The sequence below is a fragment of the Nyctereutes procyonoides genome, unplaced genomic scaffold (genome assembly GCF_905146905.1).
Source record: "Nyctereutes procyonoides isolate TBG_1078 unplaced genomic scaffold, NYPRO_anot_genome, whole genome shotgun sequence".
In the NCBI taxonomy this organism is placed as follows: domain Eukaryota; kingdom Metazoa; phylum Chordata; class Mammalia; order Carnivora; family Canidae; genus Nyctereutes; species Nyctereutes procyonoides.
The window spans coordinates 6,961,625-6,983,116 of NW_026575043.1; the positions used below are offsets into that span (position 1 = coordinate 6,961,625).

The window sequence follows — 21,492 nt, forward strand, 5'->3', positions numbered from 1 at the left end:
AAAAAAAAAAAAAAAAGTTTCTAAAATAAATATGAGACATGTACTATTTTTTGTCAAAAAAACTGACAAGCCTTTATCCACCATCATATGTGTAGCCAATTATCCTTAATTAAAGTTGTGCTAGACAAGTTTTGGAGGTCCCCCACCCCTTCCTGATAAGGGTTAGAAAATAAGTTTTCTTGAAGCAACAGGAAAATTGACAGATGGCAGCTCTTTGGATACATCCAATCATCCACTCCCAATGTGCCCTTCCCAGTGTAACTCATTTGCATGCACCCTAACTCAAGCACTGGTTAAAAAAGAAAAGAGCAAAATTAAAAAATAAAAATAATTTTTTTTTAAAAAGAAAAGGGCAGGAAGATCCAGGAGTCCTCTATCTCTAAATTTGCATGATTTAGCAGTCCCAAATGTTAAACATCAAAATAGGGAACTTAGATCTCATTTCACTGGATGAACTTAATGCAGCTTAAGAGGCACCTGACAAGTATCCTAGCCCACCTCCCTTTGACAGCCCATTCTCTTTTTTAAAAATTTGGGGCCCAGAGCATCATCCGCAGGTTTAGTATGACATCCTCCACATTAGTCTCACACTTTAGCTCACACTGGCATTCCTTTCAATTAACTAAACAACTACAGGTCGAATGAAAAAAAAAAAATGAGCTAGAGATCACTGACCTTGGCGTTTACTGGAAAAAGAACTGGTTAGATGAGGTGGTTCAAGTCACAACTCTGCCACTTACTGCCCTGTTGGTCTTCAGCAAACTGCAATCTAAGTAAGTCTGAGGTTTATCTTCTGTATAGTTGTGAAAGTAGTAAACTTAATAATTACACTGAACAGATGCTATATGCCAGGCATTGTGTTAATTTCTTTAAACAGATGACCTCTCAATTCTCACAAAACTATGATTAGCCCCATTGTACAAATAAGAGAACTGAGGCTGATGGAGAGGTTGAATAATTTATACAATGTCACAGAGCAAAAGATGAAATCAGGAGGCCAAGGTTTGAACCTAAGCAATCTCAAGCTACCTCTATCTTTCTTCTACCATTCTCTTATTTAAATACCACCATGCTTACCAACTCAACATTCCCTGTGTAGAACACAGCTATATACATTCCCTATAAGCAATGATTCAACATCACTATCTGGGCATGTTTTCCCACCTGCTTAGATTGCCTTTGAACCCACCCATGAGATAAACGTTGAGACACCGCCTGAATATCCACTTTCTATGGAAGCCCTCCCTAACTCATCCCAACAATCCATCATGGTCCTAATATAACTCTGTCTACGCCCATACTGTTGTATTTACAATATTATAATTGTTTTGCGCTTGTTTCACTCTCCTGTAGGATTCTCAAGGGCAGAGACCAATACCAAATGGACACATCTATCTATCCTCAGCACTTAACATATGTTCCACCACATTTGTTGAGTAAACAAATGTCCAGACAGGGGGCACTCTGGTTTTCTTAATGAACAAGCATAAAAGACTTCTATACATGAAAAAACTTTCTGAACCATAAACACATCTGTAACTATTTATAATTAATGTACTTCCTCACCATACAATTCTGTCAACTAACCTGAAGAAAGTGTTAAACCAATCTACAATTAACTGTAATCTAAAGTTTCCTTAACGCTGTGCCTAAATTTGAGTATCTTTAAATTTTCAGTTTTTTTTTATTATCCCTTCCTCAAACTACATAGTTTTGTTTAATTAGAAACGTGGTAAGCGTGATGATATACTTTCTAGTTAGAGCAATGGTATATTCTATAACATGCTAGAATTTGGAATTTTTTTTTAAAACCAACCATTTCTTTTTTTTTTTTTAAGATTTTATTTTATTTACTCATGAGAGATACAGAGGGAGAGAGAGAGAGAGGCAGAGGGAGAAGCAGGCTCCATGCAGGGAGCCCAACATGGGACTCGATCCCAGGTCTCTAGGACCATGCCCCAGGCTGCAGGCAGCGCTAAACCTCTGTGCCACGGGGGCTGCCCAAAACCAACCATTTCTTTATATATAGCTGCTAAAACAGTTATATATTCATTTCAAAGTTTATGTAAAACAATGACTACATAAAGAATTTACAAAATTTATAATTAAATCCCCATCCTAATACTGCCTAAAATTTCTAGCTGAGCCACTTATTTAAAGGCGTTTATTACACCAGCATTTAAAAGTTCTATTTAAAGATAATTACTTCGGGATCCCTGGGTGGCTCAGCGGTTTAGCGCCTGCCTTTGGCCCAGGGCGCGATCCTGGAGTCCCGGGATAGAGTCCTGCATCAGGCTCCCAGCATGGAGCCTGCTTCTCCCTCCTGTGTCTCTGCCTCTCTCTCTCTCTATCATGAATAAATAAATAAATCTTTAAAAAAAATTAAAATTAAAAAAAATAAAGATAACTACTTCACAGGTATGAACCAATAGTGCCATCCACTGTTCTTAGGAATGACGTTTCCCAAATGCAGTTTTTTAATCCACTAAAAATAAGGTCACTTTAAAATTTCATTTCAACAGTATTTAAGTGAAAATAAGGTATTTGGGAATTTCACTGAATATCAAAAAAGCTGCAAATTTCAGGACAACTAGTTTTTGGATTAAAAAAATGTAACAAGTTCAAAATTGCCATAAATACTCCAATTTCACACATTTAATTGTTTGAGATAAGTTTCACTTCATTCACAGTCCAAATTATCATATTCTCTTTTTCTACAAAACAATTGTCTATAGCAAGAGAGAAGTAATTAGAATTACACTCCAGTTCAGCCAGAAAAAATTTTCTGCGTTTGAGTAACACTGCTGTCACTAAAATACTAAAATATTTATGAAGTGAATACTGTCAGCAGGACACTGTACTAAAAGCTATGGGAGAATTAAGATTAATTTTTTTAAGTTGTCATTCACATAACACTAAACAAATGAAGTGGGCAACTGACAAGCTGATGGTGAACTGAATGAACCCTAACTTTAAATCCTAGTACCAGAAATTTTCTTGCTCAGATAGTAAAAAGGATGAAGAGAAAGGATGGGGAGGAGGCGCCCTGGAGAATATTGGCAGAGAAGAGGATACAGCAACATAAAAATTCTAAGAAAAACACTTATTAAAGTACCCATATTATGTTGGGGGACACATACAATAGGTAACATGTGCCCATGGTAGAAAAGAAATCACCTCTAAGAGATATCTAATTTATCTCAGTCATGAAGCCAGAAAACAACAGTGTCTATAACTCCAGTGCCTTCTCCAAAATAAGTTGGTGTCACATTCAAGGCTCATGATCATGGCCTTCATTAGTTTATAGAAGAATGAGAATAATAACAGCTCTCCGCTCATTTTAGAAATGTGCTAAGAGAACAGTTACAACTTCTAGATTCCGATTTCACATAAACCATGGTAGGACTTTTATACTGTACTTTTGAAAGAATTTAATGTATATAATATAAAATGTGCAAGTCAGTTTTAGGCTATAACTCTAAGAACAGTCTCTCTTTTCTAGTAATTAATCAGAAAGACTACCTTCCTGAGATTACTAGTATGTTTTAGTTTTTTATCTTTCATTAACAGCAGAGGCTTTGCAAATTAGCATACTAAATGACCGAAGTAAGTTTTCACTTGCAGAAGTAGTGGTTAGGTACTAAGTACAAGAGGCTAACTACTAGCATAAAAGATAGTAGAAACAAGATCTCATTAGTGAAATCAGTGACACTCAAGATAAGTGGATTGGCTAAAATATTCTCCACTACAGGGTAAAGGATCTTGCAACACACTCGCTGAGACCAGTGTTTCTCAAACCATAGTGACAGACCAGGGTTTTGATTTCCAACCTCTTAAAAAAACATTATTATTTTTTAAATTACAAGACATATCAACAATGTTAAACTACCTTAAAAGTTTTTAAAATGAAAAAAAAAAGTTTTTAAAATGTTTGCTCTCAAATCTCTACACTTGTCACAGACCAGCCATCAGTAGTTATTGACTCAGTATTGGTCCATGAACCACACTTTGGGTAGTCCTGGCTTGGAACATTAGAGATATTATTCTGGTTTGGTCCCTATTGGACCATCACTTCAGAGACACTGGTAGAGGATTCTGGTCAATTGTGATGGATCATATTGTCTCACTGGGCTCACGTGAACCTTTCATGCAAGGTGTGATTTAATCACCCAAAAGGAAAGAGAATTAGGATTTTACCAGGCTTGTAAGAACAGCTGGACTGTGCCAGCTTGCTTAATAAGTTCTTATTACAGATTTTGGACTGGGACTTGCTTTCATTACAACCTGACAGCTGGGTTATAAGGAAGCAACTAATCCCCATTGGTAGTGACTACTGCCTATCAGGAAAAAACCCTAAGAGTTAGTCGTACATAAGTAAATTGGCTTAGGTTAATTTGCAGTCATCAGTGCCCTGATGAAAGAAAACAAAACAAAACAAAAAAAAAACAACCAAAAGCCAATACTGCTCCGTAAGTTTTAAATAAGAGAATGATTATATAGTCTGCCAAATCCTTTCTGGGAAATGTTTTATATTGAGATTCTGGCGCTTAGGGAGTGGTGTTATGACCTCCTAACAGCTGTCTCTAAGGATGGCACTGTAGCGGAGGGAGCTATTCTCCAGATAGCACATGTAGAAGGCGGCCACGGTTGACATCGTCAGGGCATCTGAACAACAACCTAGCATGAACTACAAAAATAACATCTTATTTCTTCACATGATGCAAAGATATAAAGCCTCAATAAATTGTTACTGAATACACTAATATACGGAGTCATTTCAAAGACATTATAAGATCCCCCAAATTTTACCCACTCACAATATTAAAAAGATCCTTCCCTAGTATGAGTGAGGGTGATTCCACATATATTCAAACTTCTAATAGGGTCCCTAAGAACCTTCATTTATTAAAAGCTTTTTAGAGCCCTTCTAATTAAATACCTTTAAAAATGTTTTATTTTATACAGTGTAATTTTCTAAAAGCTCTAACTTAAGAGTAACATAAGATTTGAGGCTTCTATTTTCCACATGTACTAAAGATGGCGGTAGTCCTGTTTAATGTCGAAGGCCAAGGGAACTGTTTCACTGTGTTGCTGCCACTGCATCTCATAGAGGGGCAGTAAGGAAATGTCTGAGTATCTCACAACTCTCAAATTTGAGGTCTGTGAGTCCCTGCTGTGCACCCTTAGCCCCTAAAAAAGATAGTCATGCTGCGATCTAAAAGCATTCCCCAGAATACAGAATAGAAAGAGATCCAAATCCTCCCAATACAGGAGCTGCAATTAATTCTGGGTTTAGAACGGAGTGCTTTTAGATTAGTTCATTTCATATTAGTTACCTGCTGACTTGGGAAATGTTTACCTTTGTATATATCATAATACCTAATACAATACCTGGTAATGTGTAAGCACAGAATAATTGTATTTTCAAATGTATCTATTAATAACTATTTCAAGATGCAGTCATTAGAACCAGAAAGATAACAAAATATTATTAGTTGTGATTATATTTCTCTAAAAACAACTCCACTTGTATAAAAATAAATTATCATTCTTTCATTCACTCATTTATATTTAGAGAGCTTCTATGCATCCAGCACTCGGATACAGATGATAAATTCTGGACATCACAGAAAGAAAGTGAAAACATCCAAATTAGCTTTTTTTCACAAAGATATGATGTTACTGGTGGGAAAAAGTAACAGATACTTTTAAAAAATGATAGTAAATTCAAGTATGCAATCTGAAAGAAAATTAGATTCCTTCTTAAAGGTTCTCATATACCATCATTTTATGTCTGACAGATGGCAAGTAACAAGAAAAATGAGATAAATCTTAAAAGAGAAAGTATTAGTAAAATATTACAGGGTCAGACAGAATTTTTCTTAGATGTGTTCAGCCCAGGGGAGGATTATCCCTTCAAACTAGGGATAATCTGATAGTAGTGCCTAAAAAGCGTTACAATTTCTATCAGAACTGCTAAGCAGTATCCAGCTCTTGGCTTTGGAAGAACAAAAATTGCCAAGAGATTGTCAAAACTGATGACTTTAATAGTGACAGAGAAGGCAAAAATGAGGCACAGATTTTCTTTATGGCCCAATTTCCAACTTTTTACTTTATGTCTCTATACTACCTAGGACCTTCTGTCTCTACTAGGAAAAATAAGGCAATTACACACATGGAGCCCCCTAACAAAAACTTAGCATTCTAACCTCAGTTTACTTCTTCTGTTTATACACATAAACTACTTACTATATGGACTACAGTGCTTGATTGATCCTTTTTTTATTTCTCAGCCATTAGAAAGGATGAATACCTACCATTTACATTGACGTGGATGGAACTGGAGGGTATTATACTGAGTAAAATAAGACAATCAGAGAAAGACAATTATCATATGGTTTCACTCATATGTGGAATATAAGAAACAGTGCAAAAGATGATAGGGGAAGGTAAGGAATACTGAATGGGAAGTCATCAGAGGGGGAGACAAACCATGAGAGACTCTTAGTTCTAGGAAAAAAACTGAGGGTTGCTGGAAGGGAGGTGGGTGGAAGGAATGGGGTAATTGAGTAATGGGCATTAAGGAGGACATGTGATATGAAGAGCACTGGGTATTTTATGCAACTGATAAATCACTGAACACCACATCTGAAACTAATGATATACTATATGTTGGCTAACTGAATTTAAAGAAAAAAGATCTTTTAAAATTTACATATATATCCACATATATCTACTTCAGAACTATGACCTTACTCTACCAATTTAATGAGAAAAATCAAACACCTCAACATGAATCTTCAAATTTTTATCTTTACCTCAGAAACTAGCTTATTTCTGGCTGGATATTTAATTCAAATCTAACATGTGATGTCACTTCCAGTTTACAGAAAATATATAGTGTAGAATAACAACTGAACTTCAACACCAACGGGAGGAAGAGAGGGAAGAAGAGCAGTGACAAGTCTTGAGGAGAGACGTTGGTGTTCCAGTCAAGAACCTACCCTTTCTCGAGTCAGTGCCTTCAAAAGATCATGGTATATTCACTAAAACATAAGGGGATGAAACATGGAAATACTTCCTACCCTCTATTTCACCTGCTAGCATGAAAGAACTGAAACACCTTCTGTACACTTGTACACTCCTCGGTTAAGATCTTTAAGAAAAAGAACTAAGTCCTACACTTGGGCTTACTCGTGTCCTTTACTCCTATACGTGAGGAGGCACAGAAGTGATCTCCTTCCTTGCCAAGGCTTACCTTTCCATCTGTATACAAAGTCCTGCTGAAACACTCTTCTTAAAGTATTTCCACTCCATATGCCCCTGCCTCTAAACAGGCCCAGACAGAAGCATCTTTCTTTCTTTCTTTTTAAGATTGTATTTATTTATTTATTTATTTGAGAGAGAGAGAGAGAGAGAGAGAATGAGCAGGAGTGAGGGGCAGAGGCAGAGAGAGAGAAACAGGCTCCCCATGGAGCAGGGAATCAGATGATGCAGAGCTCAATTCCAGGGCCCGGAGATCATGACCTGAGCCGAAGGCAGCTGCTTCACTGACTGAGCCACCCAGGGGCCCGCAGAAACATCTCTCCATTCTCTAGAGACCACTTCTCTTCCTTTACAGTTAAACTCCTCAAAAGAGTAATCTTCTTGGAGGAAAACTTCGTAATTTTGAATCTGGTTTTTCATTTTCCCAGTCTCCAGAAATGGTTCACCTATCCCAGCATTACTTCTCCTGAAGGCATCTAATACAATTGATGGGATGATACACTCTATTCATACACCTTCATCTCTAACTATCCCTCATTCATAGATGACTCTTTCCATTTCCTATGCACAGGCATTGAGCACTCACCTTCAGTGACCTCAAGCACTCAAGTCTCTCCAACTAAAACTTCTTTCAGGCCTTGTATTTCCACCCCCAGCCATTCTTTGGAACTTCCAAATTAATGCTTACAAATAATTCCACTGGAGTATGCCAAAGCCCATTTTCTTAATGATGACACAGTTGTGGCATCTTTACTTTTCATTCCCCAAGCTGCCACTTGGGCCCTCATTCCTTCCTGGTGGGGTTGCTATAATGACCTCATCAGTGACCTCCTTATACCTACCTTCCAAAACTCACCCATATTACAAGCTGGTACTAGAATAATCTTCTTAATGCCCAACCATGATTATTTCTCACCTATGCTCCAAACTTTAGTGACTCTCCTTTTCCTTTACTAACTGAATTAAGTGTAATTTCTTACTGTGGGGCAGTTACATTCTTCACACAAAAGATGATTTATCCCAATTCTCCTAACATACACTGGAAATACCATACTACAACCCTGAGAAAATGATCTTCTTCACCAACAACTCATATGGTCCACTCATATGCCTTTGTCCATTGTTTTCTCTACCTACAGTTTTTTCTCATCATACCTATCCTAATCCCTGGAACTAAAACATGCCAAATGGGAAAGCTGCAGATAATACGAAGGTTACTAAACAGCTACATTAAGATAGAACATCCTGGATCCTCCAGGTGGCTCTAATGTAATCACTGAAAAGTGGGAGAGAGAGATTCAGGGTAGGAGGATAAACACAATAGTGCAGGCTTTGAAGATGGAAGAAGGGGACCATAAGCAAGGAATTTGGGTGGCCTTTACGGGCTAAAGAAAGGAAGTAAACAGCCCAAAGAACACAGCCCTGCCTATATCATGATTTTAACACAGCAAGACCTGTATCAGACTTCTGACTTTTAGAACTATAAAATAATAAATTTGGGTACTGTTAAGCCACCCAGTTTATGATCATTTGAAACCAAACACACCTCCATACATAATTACCACAATTCTACCTATCTTTCAGGGCTTGTTTCAACAACCTCTATAATGCAAAGACTATTCAGCCCTCCTTGAGTTCCCTCTCTGCCAACCATGCTGGATAGGCTTCCTTGCTCCTGTGAACCCACAAAAGTATCTGATGGAAGTAATAGGTCAGTCTCGGTCTTAGCCACTCACCAGCTACAGGACAGTGTAAAGTCCCTTAACCTCACTGCACTTTACTTTCTTCATCTATCAAAAAACAATCTGATGAGGCTGTTGTGAGGATTAAACACAGGAAAGAATATACATTTCAAAGTACTGTGTCTGGCACATGGTAAGCACTCAAGCGTTAACCATCATCATGAACTTTATTCTCACCTGTCTTTCAGAGCTACAGCCACATCACGGTCTTATCACCATACGAGACAGACACATGCCTACCCACGCTTCCTCTGCAGGGAATCTCTACCGCACAACAGAGAGTTTAACAGAAGAGTGGCAATCAACCTCAAAAAGTTCACCTCAGAAAACAAGAAAAGCACTGGTAACTGGAACAATGAATCAAGTGTGCCAAAATTTATATACTCACTAGAGCAAATATAAATAAAGAGGAATATCTGAATGCCAGAGAGAAGGTTTAGGAGAAAAGATAAATGTTATTTAAGAAATAAAAGGCACCCTCATTATAGACACTGTAATCAAATACATAATTCTCTCAGCTCATCCAGAATCTACCATGACCTGAAAATTCTAACTTCTTCATTGGTAAAGCAATCAATATACTTCTTGTACTCCTTTAGAAATGGAACAAAGCAAAACTTTGTAGACTCTAATAGTAATTTCAACAATTTACTAAAACATTCAATAAAACTTGCTGCAAAAGAGCCTTTTCCCAAATGGAAATGGAAAATTTGTATGACATTTAAGATGTCCATTTCTAGTTTGAAAGCAATAAAACTTTGTCAAGATTTTGATGAAAAGGATCATTTTTCTCTTGATAGAAATAATTATGGATATACTTCTTTTAAAACATTTGAATGTAGGTTAAAAAGAAAAAAAGGAATGAGCTTCACCAGAGGTAAAAACTAAAATCCAAGTTAAGATGTTAAGAGTGACACCGTGACAAATGCTATGGGGATGCCCTCACCTGAGAGCAAATGATAAGGCTATATAACTGATTCAGGAAAGTGATTAGGACTCAGAGAAGGTTAGAAACTCCAAACTCAATTAGAGAGAGTATGGACTGAATTCTCTTAACATCAAAAGCATATTTGCTAATTTACTTACTAAGGGTTGGTGCTATACGGTAATATGACAGATGGCAAATATCCAGTGAGCTTTAAAAAGTTTATAGTGTAGGGACGCCTGGGTGGCTCAGTCAGTTAAGTGTCCAACTCTTTGATTTCAGCTCAGGTCATGATCTAAGGGTCACAAGGTCGAGCCCCATGTCAAGTTCCACATGCAGTGGGGAGTAGGCTTGAGGACAGTATGTCTCCCTCTCCTCTACCACTCCCCCTCATGCTCACGCTCACATGCGTGCACTCTCTCTAAATAAATTTAATTTTTTTTAAATAAAAAGTTTATAGTATAGCCTCATTGTAAGAAACACTAAATCCAAAAGAAGGGAGACTCAAAAAAAAAAATACATGAAAAATTTTAACTTAATCCCATTTAAAATGGGTACCTAAAGCAAATTTCGTAACGTTTCTTAGGGCAACAAACAATAGTTATGACTTCAAAACAAAACGTGCATTCAACAAATATTTACTACATACTCAATTTCATACTAGATACTGAACTTAGAGATAATATTACAATAATAATTTAAACACTTTCAGAGCCCAAGAAGTTTACAATTTAAAATATAAATTAGGGGCACCTGGGTGGCTCAGTCGGTTAAGCACCTGCCTTTGGCTCAGGTCATGATCCCAGGGTCCTGGGATCGAGCCCTGCATCAGGCTCCCTGCTCAGTGGGGAATCTGCTTCTCACTTTGCCCTTCCCCCCTGCTCATGCTTTTTCTCTCAGATAAATAAATAAAATCTTTAAAAAAAATAAAATAATAAAATAAAATATAAATAATACAGTCTGAAAGTGCCATAACCTAGATATATAGGGAATGTGGTGGATGCACAATGCAAAGAGAGATGTATTCAGCCCAATCAAGAGAGCACATAACTGCACAGGGAAGGCTTACCAACATGGTGAATAGGGAAAGGGTGAGATGTGCCAGGGACACCTGACAGCATGCACCGGGGCCTGAGGTCAGGAGAGAATACAACCTTGAGTTTGGGAAGCTCCAGTTGTTCAGTGTGATTGAGCAGGGAGTAACCATATTAGAGGCACAGAGAAACTAGACAAAGTACCTTTGAAGACAAACTGTCAAAAGCAATAGTCAAGAAGTCAGCAAGGGCTGCCAAGTCACCCTGAAGAGACCCAATGGACTGAATACAAGTGTCAGACCATAAAATCTTAACACACTTAAAGAAATGTATCTCAGCAAAAAAAGGATGAGGGATGATCAATCCTATACTGAAAAAAAAAGATGGAGGGGGAGAGGGAGAGAGAGAGAGAGAGAGACAGAGAGAGAAAGATTCTCAGAAACACTTGACTTTGTTCTCCTGGAGGCATTGTTCAGGAGAAAGCACACTTAGCCAAACTCCAAGTATCACTGTCCAACTGGTAAGGCAATCTGTACTGTGAAGAGAGTTTAGCATAAATCCATTAAACTTTCAAATTATAAAAATCAATGATTCATTCATTCAGTAAGTAAATATTTATTAAATCCCTGCTGTGTACGTTCTTCCATATTCTGAGGATACAGTAGGAGGCAAGGGAGTCAAAACTCCCTGCCACCTTGGAGCTTATTACACGCCAATGACGGGAAAAATGAAAATATAAATGAACTCATATAGATTTCAATAATGAGAGGTGTCACAGAAGAAAATAGGCAAACATGGAGGACAGGGAAAGTAGGGATATGGCAATTTTCAGTAGGAAATCGGGAGTAAAAAGAAAAACTGCAGTGTGTGAAGGAAGGAGGATGGAGATGGAGGGAGAGGCAAACAGCCTTATGCTTGTAATTTGGCTCAGGCTCAAAATATTAGATGCTCCAGTCAATGTGATAACTACACTTTTTGCTGCTATATTCTGATTTAATCACTAGCCTCTGAGCTTGATGAGTATAGGTTTCTGCATCTTCGTCACTGAAGGCCAGATAGTGGTCCAAGACCCATTCAGCAAAGCAAATCAAAGTCACCCTACAGGGCTTTGAGAGAAAAAACAAACGACTTCTTCAACCTTCCCTGGTCTTTGGTAGCGATAGGAAGGCTTAACCAGAAGGTGATAAAATCAGAGAAAGGGTGACCTGTGACTGTTGTCACAGAGCTGCAACTCTGCAGGAGGAAGGGGAGGCTATGCTTAGAGATGGGAAGATGCTGGAGGGAAAAGACAAGCTCATCTGCTCTCCAAAGGGAACAGCATGAAGGAAGCAAAGGACAGAGGAAAACAATTCTAGAAAAGAGGGAAGGATGCTGAAATCAAAAAGCAGGAAAAAGGCACAAGGGTGGCTCCATCAGTTGAGCATCTGACTCTTGATTTTGGCTCAGGTCATCTCAGGGTGGGGAGATTGGGCCCACATTGGGCTCCAAGCTCAGCGTGGAGTCTGCTGGAGATTCTCTCCTTTTCCCTCTGCATGCTGCCCCCCATTCATGCTCTCTTTTAAATTAAAAAAAAAAAAAAAGGCAGCAGGATAGCTTAAGTTTTATTAGTGGAGGGACTACCATGATTTAAAGAACAGAAGGGGGGATCCCTGGGTGGTTCAGTGGTTCAGCGCCTGCCTTTGGCCCAGGGCATGATCCTGGAGTCCTGGGATCGAGTCCCAAGTCAGGCTCCCAGCATGGAGCCTGCTTCTCCCTCTGCCTGTGTCTTTGCCTCTCTCTCTCTCTCTGTCTATCATGAATGAATAAATAAATTCTTAAAAACAACAACAACAACAACAGAAGGCCTTGGCCTCATCAGACTTTCAAGTTACACTAATATTGACGACAAATTCCATATATGCAAATAAAACTCAGGATGAATGAGCATACAAAGCATCATAGTAAGAGACAGGAACTTCAGACCTAGATGTGAAATTTAAGAGTGTTTACTATTCAGCTATGATGCTTATTTTTAGTTCAAAGCTCATAAGGGCAATATTTTAAGACATGTGTTTCAGATAGTCAGTAATCAAAATATGGTTAATATCTTGGGCATTATTTACAATAACCCTATTGAAAAAAACAGATGATGGGTATGCTAACCATTCCAACAACAAAACACCCTTTTTAAAAATATATTAACCCAAGAGCATTGCTGGAAAATGAAATCTATGTTTACTACCAAAAAGACGTCAGAATAATATTAAACAAAGACCTAAAGCCCTGCTGCAAATATACATGTAATTTGCACACAGGGAACATTTAATAGGGGACTGTCTTCATGTGGTTTCGAGCTTTTTGATTTTTCTCTCCCATGGAAATGTTCAGCTGCTTTACTGTGTCACATGTCCAGGGGGAAAGCCTGAAATCATGGATACATTGAATAGTGGATGCATGAGTCTGAGAGACACTTACCCAGTATTGACGGAAATGATTTCTATCAGTGGATTTTTCCTAATCTTTGGCAGATCCAACCGTGCTCCACCCAGCCGCTTCCCATTAGCCTTTTTCTGACCCAGCAGCCTCACGGAATGACCTTCAAATAAAGCACATAAATATACTTTAGCATTGGCCACAGAACATCGCTTTCATTCACTGCTCTCAACAAACATGTTCATATTTTCACTTACCTCCTTCTTTGAGGAAACAAAGAACAAGAACTATATATATATATATATATATATATATATATATATATATGAGAGGATGTGATCATTCACCTAAGAAAACTGTCAAAGGGCAAAACAGTTGCATGTGCGTCCTGCAGTCAAAAGTGCTGTGCTTATATTATTTGCACATTTCTACTGCACAGATGACAGCAACAGAAACATCCTCAGAATGTCATTCCGTAAGGTATACGTGCTCTAGAGCATTGACCAGGTATGTACGTGAAGCAGAAAGGCTTTATATGGGCACTGGCCCTGCCAGGCAACTCAGTGCTGGGGGATTAAAAAAAAGAAAAAAAAGCAGAAGCAGATTATCTGCTCAAAACAAACAGCAAATCGAAGAAATAAAGAATTAAAAAGCTGAGATAAAATAATACTTTAGGGTCAGATTTTTTAAAACAAAAGATTTGAACTTATTTTTTAAAGATATTACAAAAGAAAATCAGACTATTTCTAAGAGTCACAAAAATAGTTATAATTTTGAAATTTTGGATTAATTGCAGTTGTAGAAAATATGGAACAACAGTACTAAGACTTCTTATTCCCTTGAGATTCTCCAATTATTATTTTTTCCATGTTTACATGGTCTTTTTCTCATTACATACATAGTGGTTTTTTTAAATAATTTTACCAAGGTATATCTTGTAAGATTCACTCATTGTGAATATACAACTTAATGATTTTAAATAAAGGCAGTTATACAGTCATTACAAAAACCTGGTTTTAGAACATATGCATTACCCCCAAAATTCCCTTAAGTTTATGTATAGTGCACCCTTGCTCCCATTCCAAAATATATGACATTCTGATTGGTTGACCAGCTGGTGGATGTTTGGATTGTTTCCAATTAATATCTATTAGAATAATGCTTCTATGAATATCCACATACAAGTCTTCATGTGGACATCAAATTTTATTTCTCTTGGATAAACTCCTAGGAATAACTGCTGGGTTGTGTGGTCAATTTATATATAACTTTATCAGAAACAACTATTTTCTAAAGTGGTGGTACCATTTTATATCTTACCAGCAATGTGTGAAGGCTTAAGTTTCCCCACATTGTCAATGGAGACCTCATGCTGTAACTTTTTTGATAGCAGCACTTCTGGTGAGAAGTAATATATGATTGTGGTTTGAATGAATATGCATTTTTCCATAGTGATTATGATGTGGACACGTTTCCATGTGTTTATTAGCCAACTACAGGTCTTATTTGGCAAAATATGGTGATGGCTCATATTTATGTGTCACCTTGACTAAGCTACAGGGTCCCCAGACATTAACCAAACGTTCTCTCGAGTGTTTCTGTAATGATGTTTCTGGTCTTAACTGATATCTGAGTCAGTAGACTGAGTAAAGCAGATTAACACTAATGGGCCTTATCCAATCAAAGACCCAAATAGAACAAAAAAAGGCTAAGAGGGAACCACTGCTGCCTGGCTGGAGCTAGGTCATTGCTCTTTTCCAGCCTTCAGATTCTGACAGAAAGAGAGGCTCTTCTTGAATCTTGTTGCTGCCCAATCACAGACTAAAATTATACCATCAGCTCTACTGATTCTCAGGCTTTTGGACTTGAACTGGACCTACACATCAGTTCTGTTGGGTCTTTATTTTCTTTTAAGATTGTATTTGTTACTTAGGAGAGGGAGAGAGGGAAGGGGGAGACAGAGAGGTAGAGAGAGAGTGAGAGAATGAATGAGTCAGAGGAGGGGCAAGGAACGTCCCACTAAGCAGGGACCCCAACACAGGACTCAATCCCAGGACCCTGAGATCATGACCGGAGCCGAAGGAAGACACTTGACTGAAGAGCCACCCAGGGGCCCCTCTCTTAGATCTTTAGCTTGTGGACTACAGTCTCGGGAATTCTTAATCTCTATAACATCTCCATAATGGTATGAGCCAATTCCTTATCATACATTTCTTTTCAACACACATACCCTACTGGTTGTTTCTCTAGACAATCCTCAGTAATATAAATGTCTACTCCAGAAGTTTGCCAATATTTTAATTGGAGTAACTGTCACAGAGTTATAAGAATTCTATATTCTGCCTTCAAAACCTTTTTCAGGGATCCCTGGGTGGCTCAGCGGTTTAACGCCTGCCTTCCACCCAGGGCATGATCCTGGAGTCCCGGGATCGAGTCCTACATTGGGCTCCCTGCATGGAGCCTGCTTCTCCCTCTGCCTGTGTCTCTGCCTCCCTCTCTCTCTCTCCTTTCTCTCTCTCTCTCTCTGTGCCTCTCATGAATAAATAAATAAAATCTTTAAAAAAAATCCTTATTAAAAAAAAAAAAAAGAATTGTCTCAAAACCTTTTTCAGGTATGTGATTTGTAAATATTTCCTCTCAGGCTGCAGCTTAGTTTCCCTTTCATGACAATATCTTTTAAAGAGTAAACTTTTTCAATTTAATAAAGTGCACGTTCTCAAATTTTTCTTTTATAACTCATGCTTTTGCTATTCTAGCTAAGGACTTCTTTGCCTAGCCCAAGAGCACAGAGACTTCTTCCATATTTTCTTCTTGAAGTCTTACTGTTTCAGGTCTTATCTTTAGGACTAGGACCCACTTTGTTACTTTTTGTGTATAAGGGTCTAAGTTCATTTTTTGCATAGGGATATTCAATTGTCCATGTGCAATTTCTTTTCCCTCCTTCTTTTGTACTATTGTTGTCAAACATGTTAACATACGGCTGTATAAATGCCCAAAACAGAGTGCCATAATTATTGTTTTTGCATAGTTGTGGTTTTGGGTTTTTTTTTGGGTGGGGCACTGGGAGGTTCTAGAAGAAGGGGCAGAAGGAGAGAACCTTAAGCAGGCTCTACACAGAGCCTGACAGCAGGCTCGATCCCACAACCCCAAGATCATGATCTGAGCTGAAATCAAGAGTCAGATGTTTGACTGAGCCACCCAGGCACCCTACACCTATATAGTTTTTGAAAAGAGGAAAAACATACATTTACAGAGGACTTTATATTTACCCACATATTTAACCATTTCTAACACTCATTCCCTCCTGAGAATTCAACTTAGCACTTGATACTACCTCTTTTCTGCCTGAAGGACTTTCTTTACCCTTTCTTGCAAAGGAAATCTGCTAGCAACAGATTCTTGCTTACTTGGGAGAATATTTCGCTTAATTTCTGAAAGATACCTTTGCTGGATACAGAATTATTAGCTGGCAGGTTTTTTTCTTTGAGCACTGAATACAGTTGATCCTTGAATACTGCAGAGGTAAGCAGTACCACACCCCATCCAGGTGAAAATCCACGTACAACTTTTGACTCCCCAAAAACTGAACTCCTAATAGCTTATGCTGTTTACTGATAACACAGTTGATGTACAAATAGTTTATATGTCTTATGTATTATATATTTAGTACAAAATAAGCTAAAGAAAATGTTAAGAAAAGTACAAGGAAAACTGTATTGTAAACAAATGCATGTAGAATCGGGCCACACAGTTCAAACACCATGTCGTTCAGAGGTCAGCTCTGTCACATTCCACTACCTTTGACCTCTGCTGCTTCTGATGAGAAGTCAGTTATCAATTTTAATGTTGCTCCCCTTGTATATAATGTGTCATTTCTTTCTGATGCTTTCCAGATTTTCTCTCAGTGTAGACCTCTGTGGTTTTCATATATGCAATTCATGTGGCTTTTGGCTCCATAAAGTTTTGTTTTGTTTTAATCAAGTTTGGGAAGTTTTCACACAGGATTGTTTTTTTAAAAAACTGGAGGGAGGGAATCACTTTTTCTATCGTTTTCTGTGGCTCCCTGACACACTTGGGTGTGCTGAATGCTGTCCCACAGGTCTCTGAGTCCCTGATGACTTTTCTTATTATTCAGGTTGGATCATTTCTATTGATCTATCCTCAAAATTACTGATTATTTTTCTCTTGCCATCTTAAACCTGAAATTGAGCCCTTTGAATATTTCATTTCAGTTATTGTACTTTTCAACTATAGATTTCACATTGGCTCTTTATAATTTCTATCTTTTTGTGATTCTGTATTCAAGTCACTATCATCACCCTTTCCTTAAAGGCTTTTAACATGGTATTTAGTACTTGGGAGTTTTTGCTAACACCAACATTTTTGGCCAGAGACAATCTCTATTGACTGGTTTGACTTTTTTTTCCCCTTGTATGTGGGTATATTTGGTTTTCTTTGCATGTATCATATAATATGTTGTTCAGTTCAGAACACTATAGGTAATATATTGTAGCAACTCTCAATTCAGATTTCCCCCCACCAGGGATTATTGTTGTTTGTTTAGGAGCTTACCTGGACTAAATCTATAAAGTCTATATCTCTACAATGAAAAGTTGTGGACGTCCCTTCTTAGCTTTCTATCTGCTCCCAACAACACCAAGCATTACTTCCAGTGGGTCAAATCTGTATCTGCATAGCTTTTTATTAAGGAAAGACTGTCACACATTTGTTCAAACACCACAAACCAGTAAGATTTCAATCTTCTGATGGAACTGTGTATGAACCAGTGAGGTTACTCAAAGTTAGGGCTACTTTCAAGTCTGCCCCTCCTTTTCAGGATGTGCACACAGGCTCCAGCAGGCAGGTGAGTGTGAGTGGCCTAGGCCCACTCCAGTCTCTGCTGTGCACAAGCACCAATCAACTAATCTTGCTCTATGGAGACTCAACAAGCATCCTATCACTGCATCACATCCTGGAAGTCTCTGTTAAATCTCCAGCTGGTCCACCTGTCCACTCTTCATGCCAGACAGTCCCACAATTTCAAACAGGTAGAAACACATACCCTCCTTATCACTCACCATCAAAATCTCCACTTTGATGGACAGTTCTTCAAATCAAAGGTGCTGTCTTGGGAGCAGCCACAAAGCCCCCAGTTTTCACAGCCTGCTCAGGTCTGATTGAACAACCTTGCCCACAGAGCTGTCTAAAGAAAATGGGAGTAGTAGTCCCAGGTGCAAATGCCATAGATTCACACTGTTCTTACCCAAAGTTCCGTTATTTTCAAGAATAAACACTTCTCAGTTTGCTGAATACTTTTAGTCAATCTTCAGGGTGCTGGGATTGTTTGTTTTTGACTGTCCACCTTTACTGTTGCTCATGAGGAGATCTGCTGACCTACTCACACAATCATCTCATAAGCAAATCAAAGCCATCTTTTTTACAGCAATTATTTAAAGTAACTTAACATACATAATTAGTACAGGCGTAAGATTCTAAGGCAATTATATACATGTTTCATCACCCTTCATTTCAGAAAGATATATTGCTTCCATGTCTCTGGTATAGTCAGCTTCTTATGACCAGAAGTAATAAAACCATCAGTCATAGCATTTTTTGCACTAATCAACTTTAATAAGAAACATTAAGTCCTTCATTCATTCTGAAAATTCTTGCTCTGCTATAAAAACATAGCCAGTCAAGCAAGCATTTGGCAAACCAGATTTCACAGATTTTCAAGATAAGTTCAACTCTTCAATCAAAAGTCCAGTTAATGAAGAGGTGAGCAAGACTGGCTCACTAACATAATAGTTCTCTGAGAGATACCAAAAGTTCAATAATGACTATGCAAAGGCATGGTATCTTCACACTAGCATGAGACAAATTTCATTATATCCTGCTGAGATTTCAGTAATATGCAGCCTGCACTAATAACATTTGATAAATTATTCATCTTCACTATCTACATGCAAATAAAGGAACATATCTCTGCCTGATGATATAATGAGTTATTTTCCAATCCAATGATTCATTAAAGAGCAAGAGAACTAACAATAGTGGTTTTTTTTTAATTGAAAAATATAGTACACTGAAGACAAAGTAAGAAATAACATAAAAGTCCCTCATTATATCTGGCCAAAGATGAAGAGAAGAAAATTCAACCACAGAGTAATTTTTTTTAATGGACTAGAGGAATGAAACTTTTATTTATTATAAACCAGCTCTTTTTTAAGAATCCTTTTGTAAACAGAGCTGCTGTTTCAAATTAATTCCTTAAATGTACAGACCGCAGAATAAAAACATATACTGCAAATCATTACTTAAGTCTATATGCATTTATCAATACTGGAACCATCTAAAACAAACTGAAATTTGACAGGCTAAAGAATGAAACTGAAGGTGTTGTCTTTGGGAAGAAAAGGAGAGGAAACAAGGTCTCTGGAATAGGGAAACCTGCTCAGGGAATAAAGATGTGAAAAGTAAAACAAAAAAAAAAAGGAAATTTTTGGAGCAATTTGTGCTGCAAATGAAATCACCATACTTACAAAGGGACCATGGAGCAAGGAACACAATTACACACTCACACATTTGATCCCTTCTGGCCACTGATGCCTCACACTGTGATGGGGAAAACATGCAGCTCAATGAATACTGATTTATTTTGTGACTACTGTGAATTTCATCACCCTTCGTGGCTAGATTGAAGAGAAAGGGAGGAAAAATAAATCAGGACAACAGAGTCTGAAAGAAAAATGGAGTGAAAATACCAGTTTTGACATCATTTCAATCACATGGAGCAAGAAATTAAAGGAGGAAGTATTAATAGGAACAGATGGGAATAATGATGCTCAGTGTGACCAGACCAACTGATAATAACAGGAGACCACTGAGGAGACAGTGATAAAGATGTGAAGTGATTAAAGCAGAGACAAGCAATTTTCATAAAAAGATTTCAAAAAAGCAGATTGTTTTTATATGCAGAATGGAACGCACTCAAATGCAGTATTTCTGAGATCTTTTATCTTTTCTATTTTAAATGTAAATTTACATTTCATCTCCTATAAATAATGGTCAAATGTGTCTCAGTGGGTTTATTAACGATTTTTAATAAACATCTCCCTAAGTTGTTACTTACCAATGTCACATAAAATTCAGCCCTGTTAAAACTAAATTTAATTTTAAGCCTGAGGCTTTCAGCAGTTATTTTTCAATCAGCTACAAAACCTTGATTCTGTGCTGGTTTTTACATTTGATCCAATCCACTAAAGAATGTTACTAAACCATTTTATGAGCTGAAATTATTATTTATTAACAAAATTTTGAACCAGAAGCTAATTTTTAAAGTATAATCCACTATTACATGCACATTTGTAAATTCATAATACTGAAAAAAAAAACGACTGGAAAACAAAACAGGCATGTTTTGTACAATAACTGCACTATTGGTTGAATCAATATTCAGTGCTGTTAATGGATCTTCGAGAACAAAATATCTTTTCCAAATCCAACAGTGCTAAGTGTTGAGAACATTATCAAAATCAAGAGGAAACATTCCACCCATGTCTACTAGAAAGACAGTCTGTCAACATGTCAGGAAGGCAATTACAATGGTCATTCACAAACAGAAAAGAATCAACCTCTGGAATATAAGCAGATATGTTAATTGAGTGATAGAAACAGGATTACCTACAAAATATGTATCTATTAATTAAATTATGTTTCGATTCACAAAACCAAGCTTCCCTCCTTTGGTTCTCAGAGCTAAAGTGGGCTGTACAAATTAGCTTTAGAATATCATTATACATCACAGAAGCACCAGTGATCTGGTAACTTGGATTCCTGTTGTTTATTTTCCCCTCTTTAATTTTTTCTGTGCTTCTGAAGGTTCTTTAAACAGTCTTTCCTTCAATACTTTATTCATCTCATCTAATTTCAAAGGCCACTGTTTCCTTAATATGTGACAACCCACCCTCCATCACCACCAGAGAGGTCTCATGCCAAGTTTTCCTGATATCTTACTAACTGCTTTCACTGCACACAAATTCAGTCTTATTAGCTACACATTCAACAGAATGTATGTGTTGTTCACCTGTGTTGTGTGTTCACCTGTGTGAAC

The 21,492-nt window shown here is 37.6% G+C and overlaps 1 protein-coding gene across 5 annotated transcripts in view; it reads right to left on the reverse strand.

The window, feature by feature from the left end:
- Positions 1-21,492, reverse strand: part of CDKAL1 (CDK5 regulatory subunit associated protein 1 like 1) — a 636,452-nt gene that overhangs the window by 391,462 nt on the left and 223,498 nt on the right. For all 5 annotated transcript variants that reach the window (XM_055322912.1, XM_055322911.1, XM_055322910.1 and 2 more), the window contains one exon: positions 13,422-13,542. In XM_055322912.1, coding sequence (XP_055178887.1) covers positions 13,422-13,542 — 121 coding nt within the window. The remainder of the gene's footprint in view (positions 1-13,421; positions 13,543-21,492) is intronic.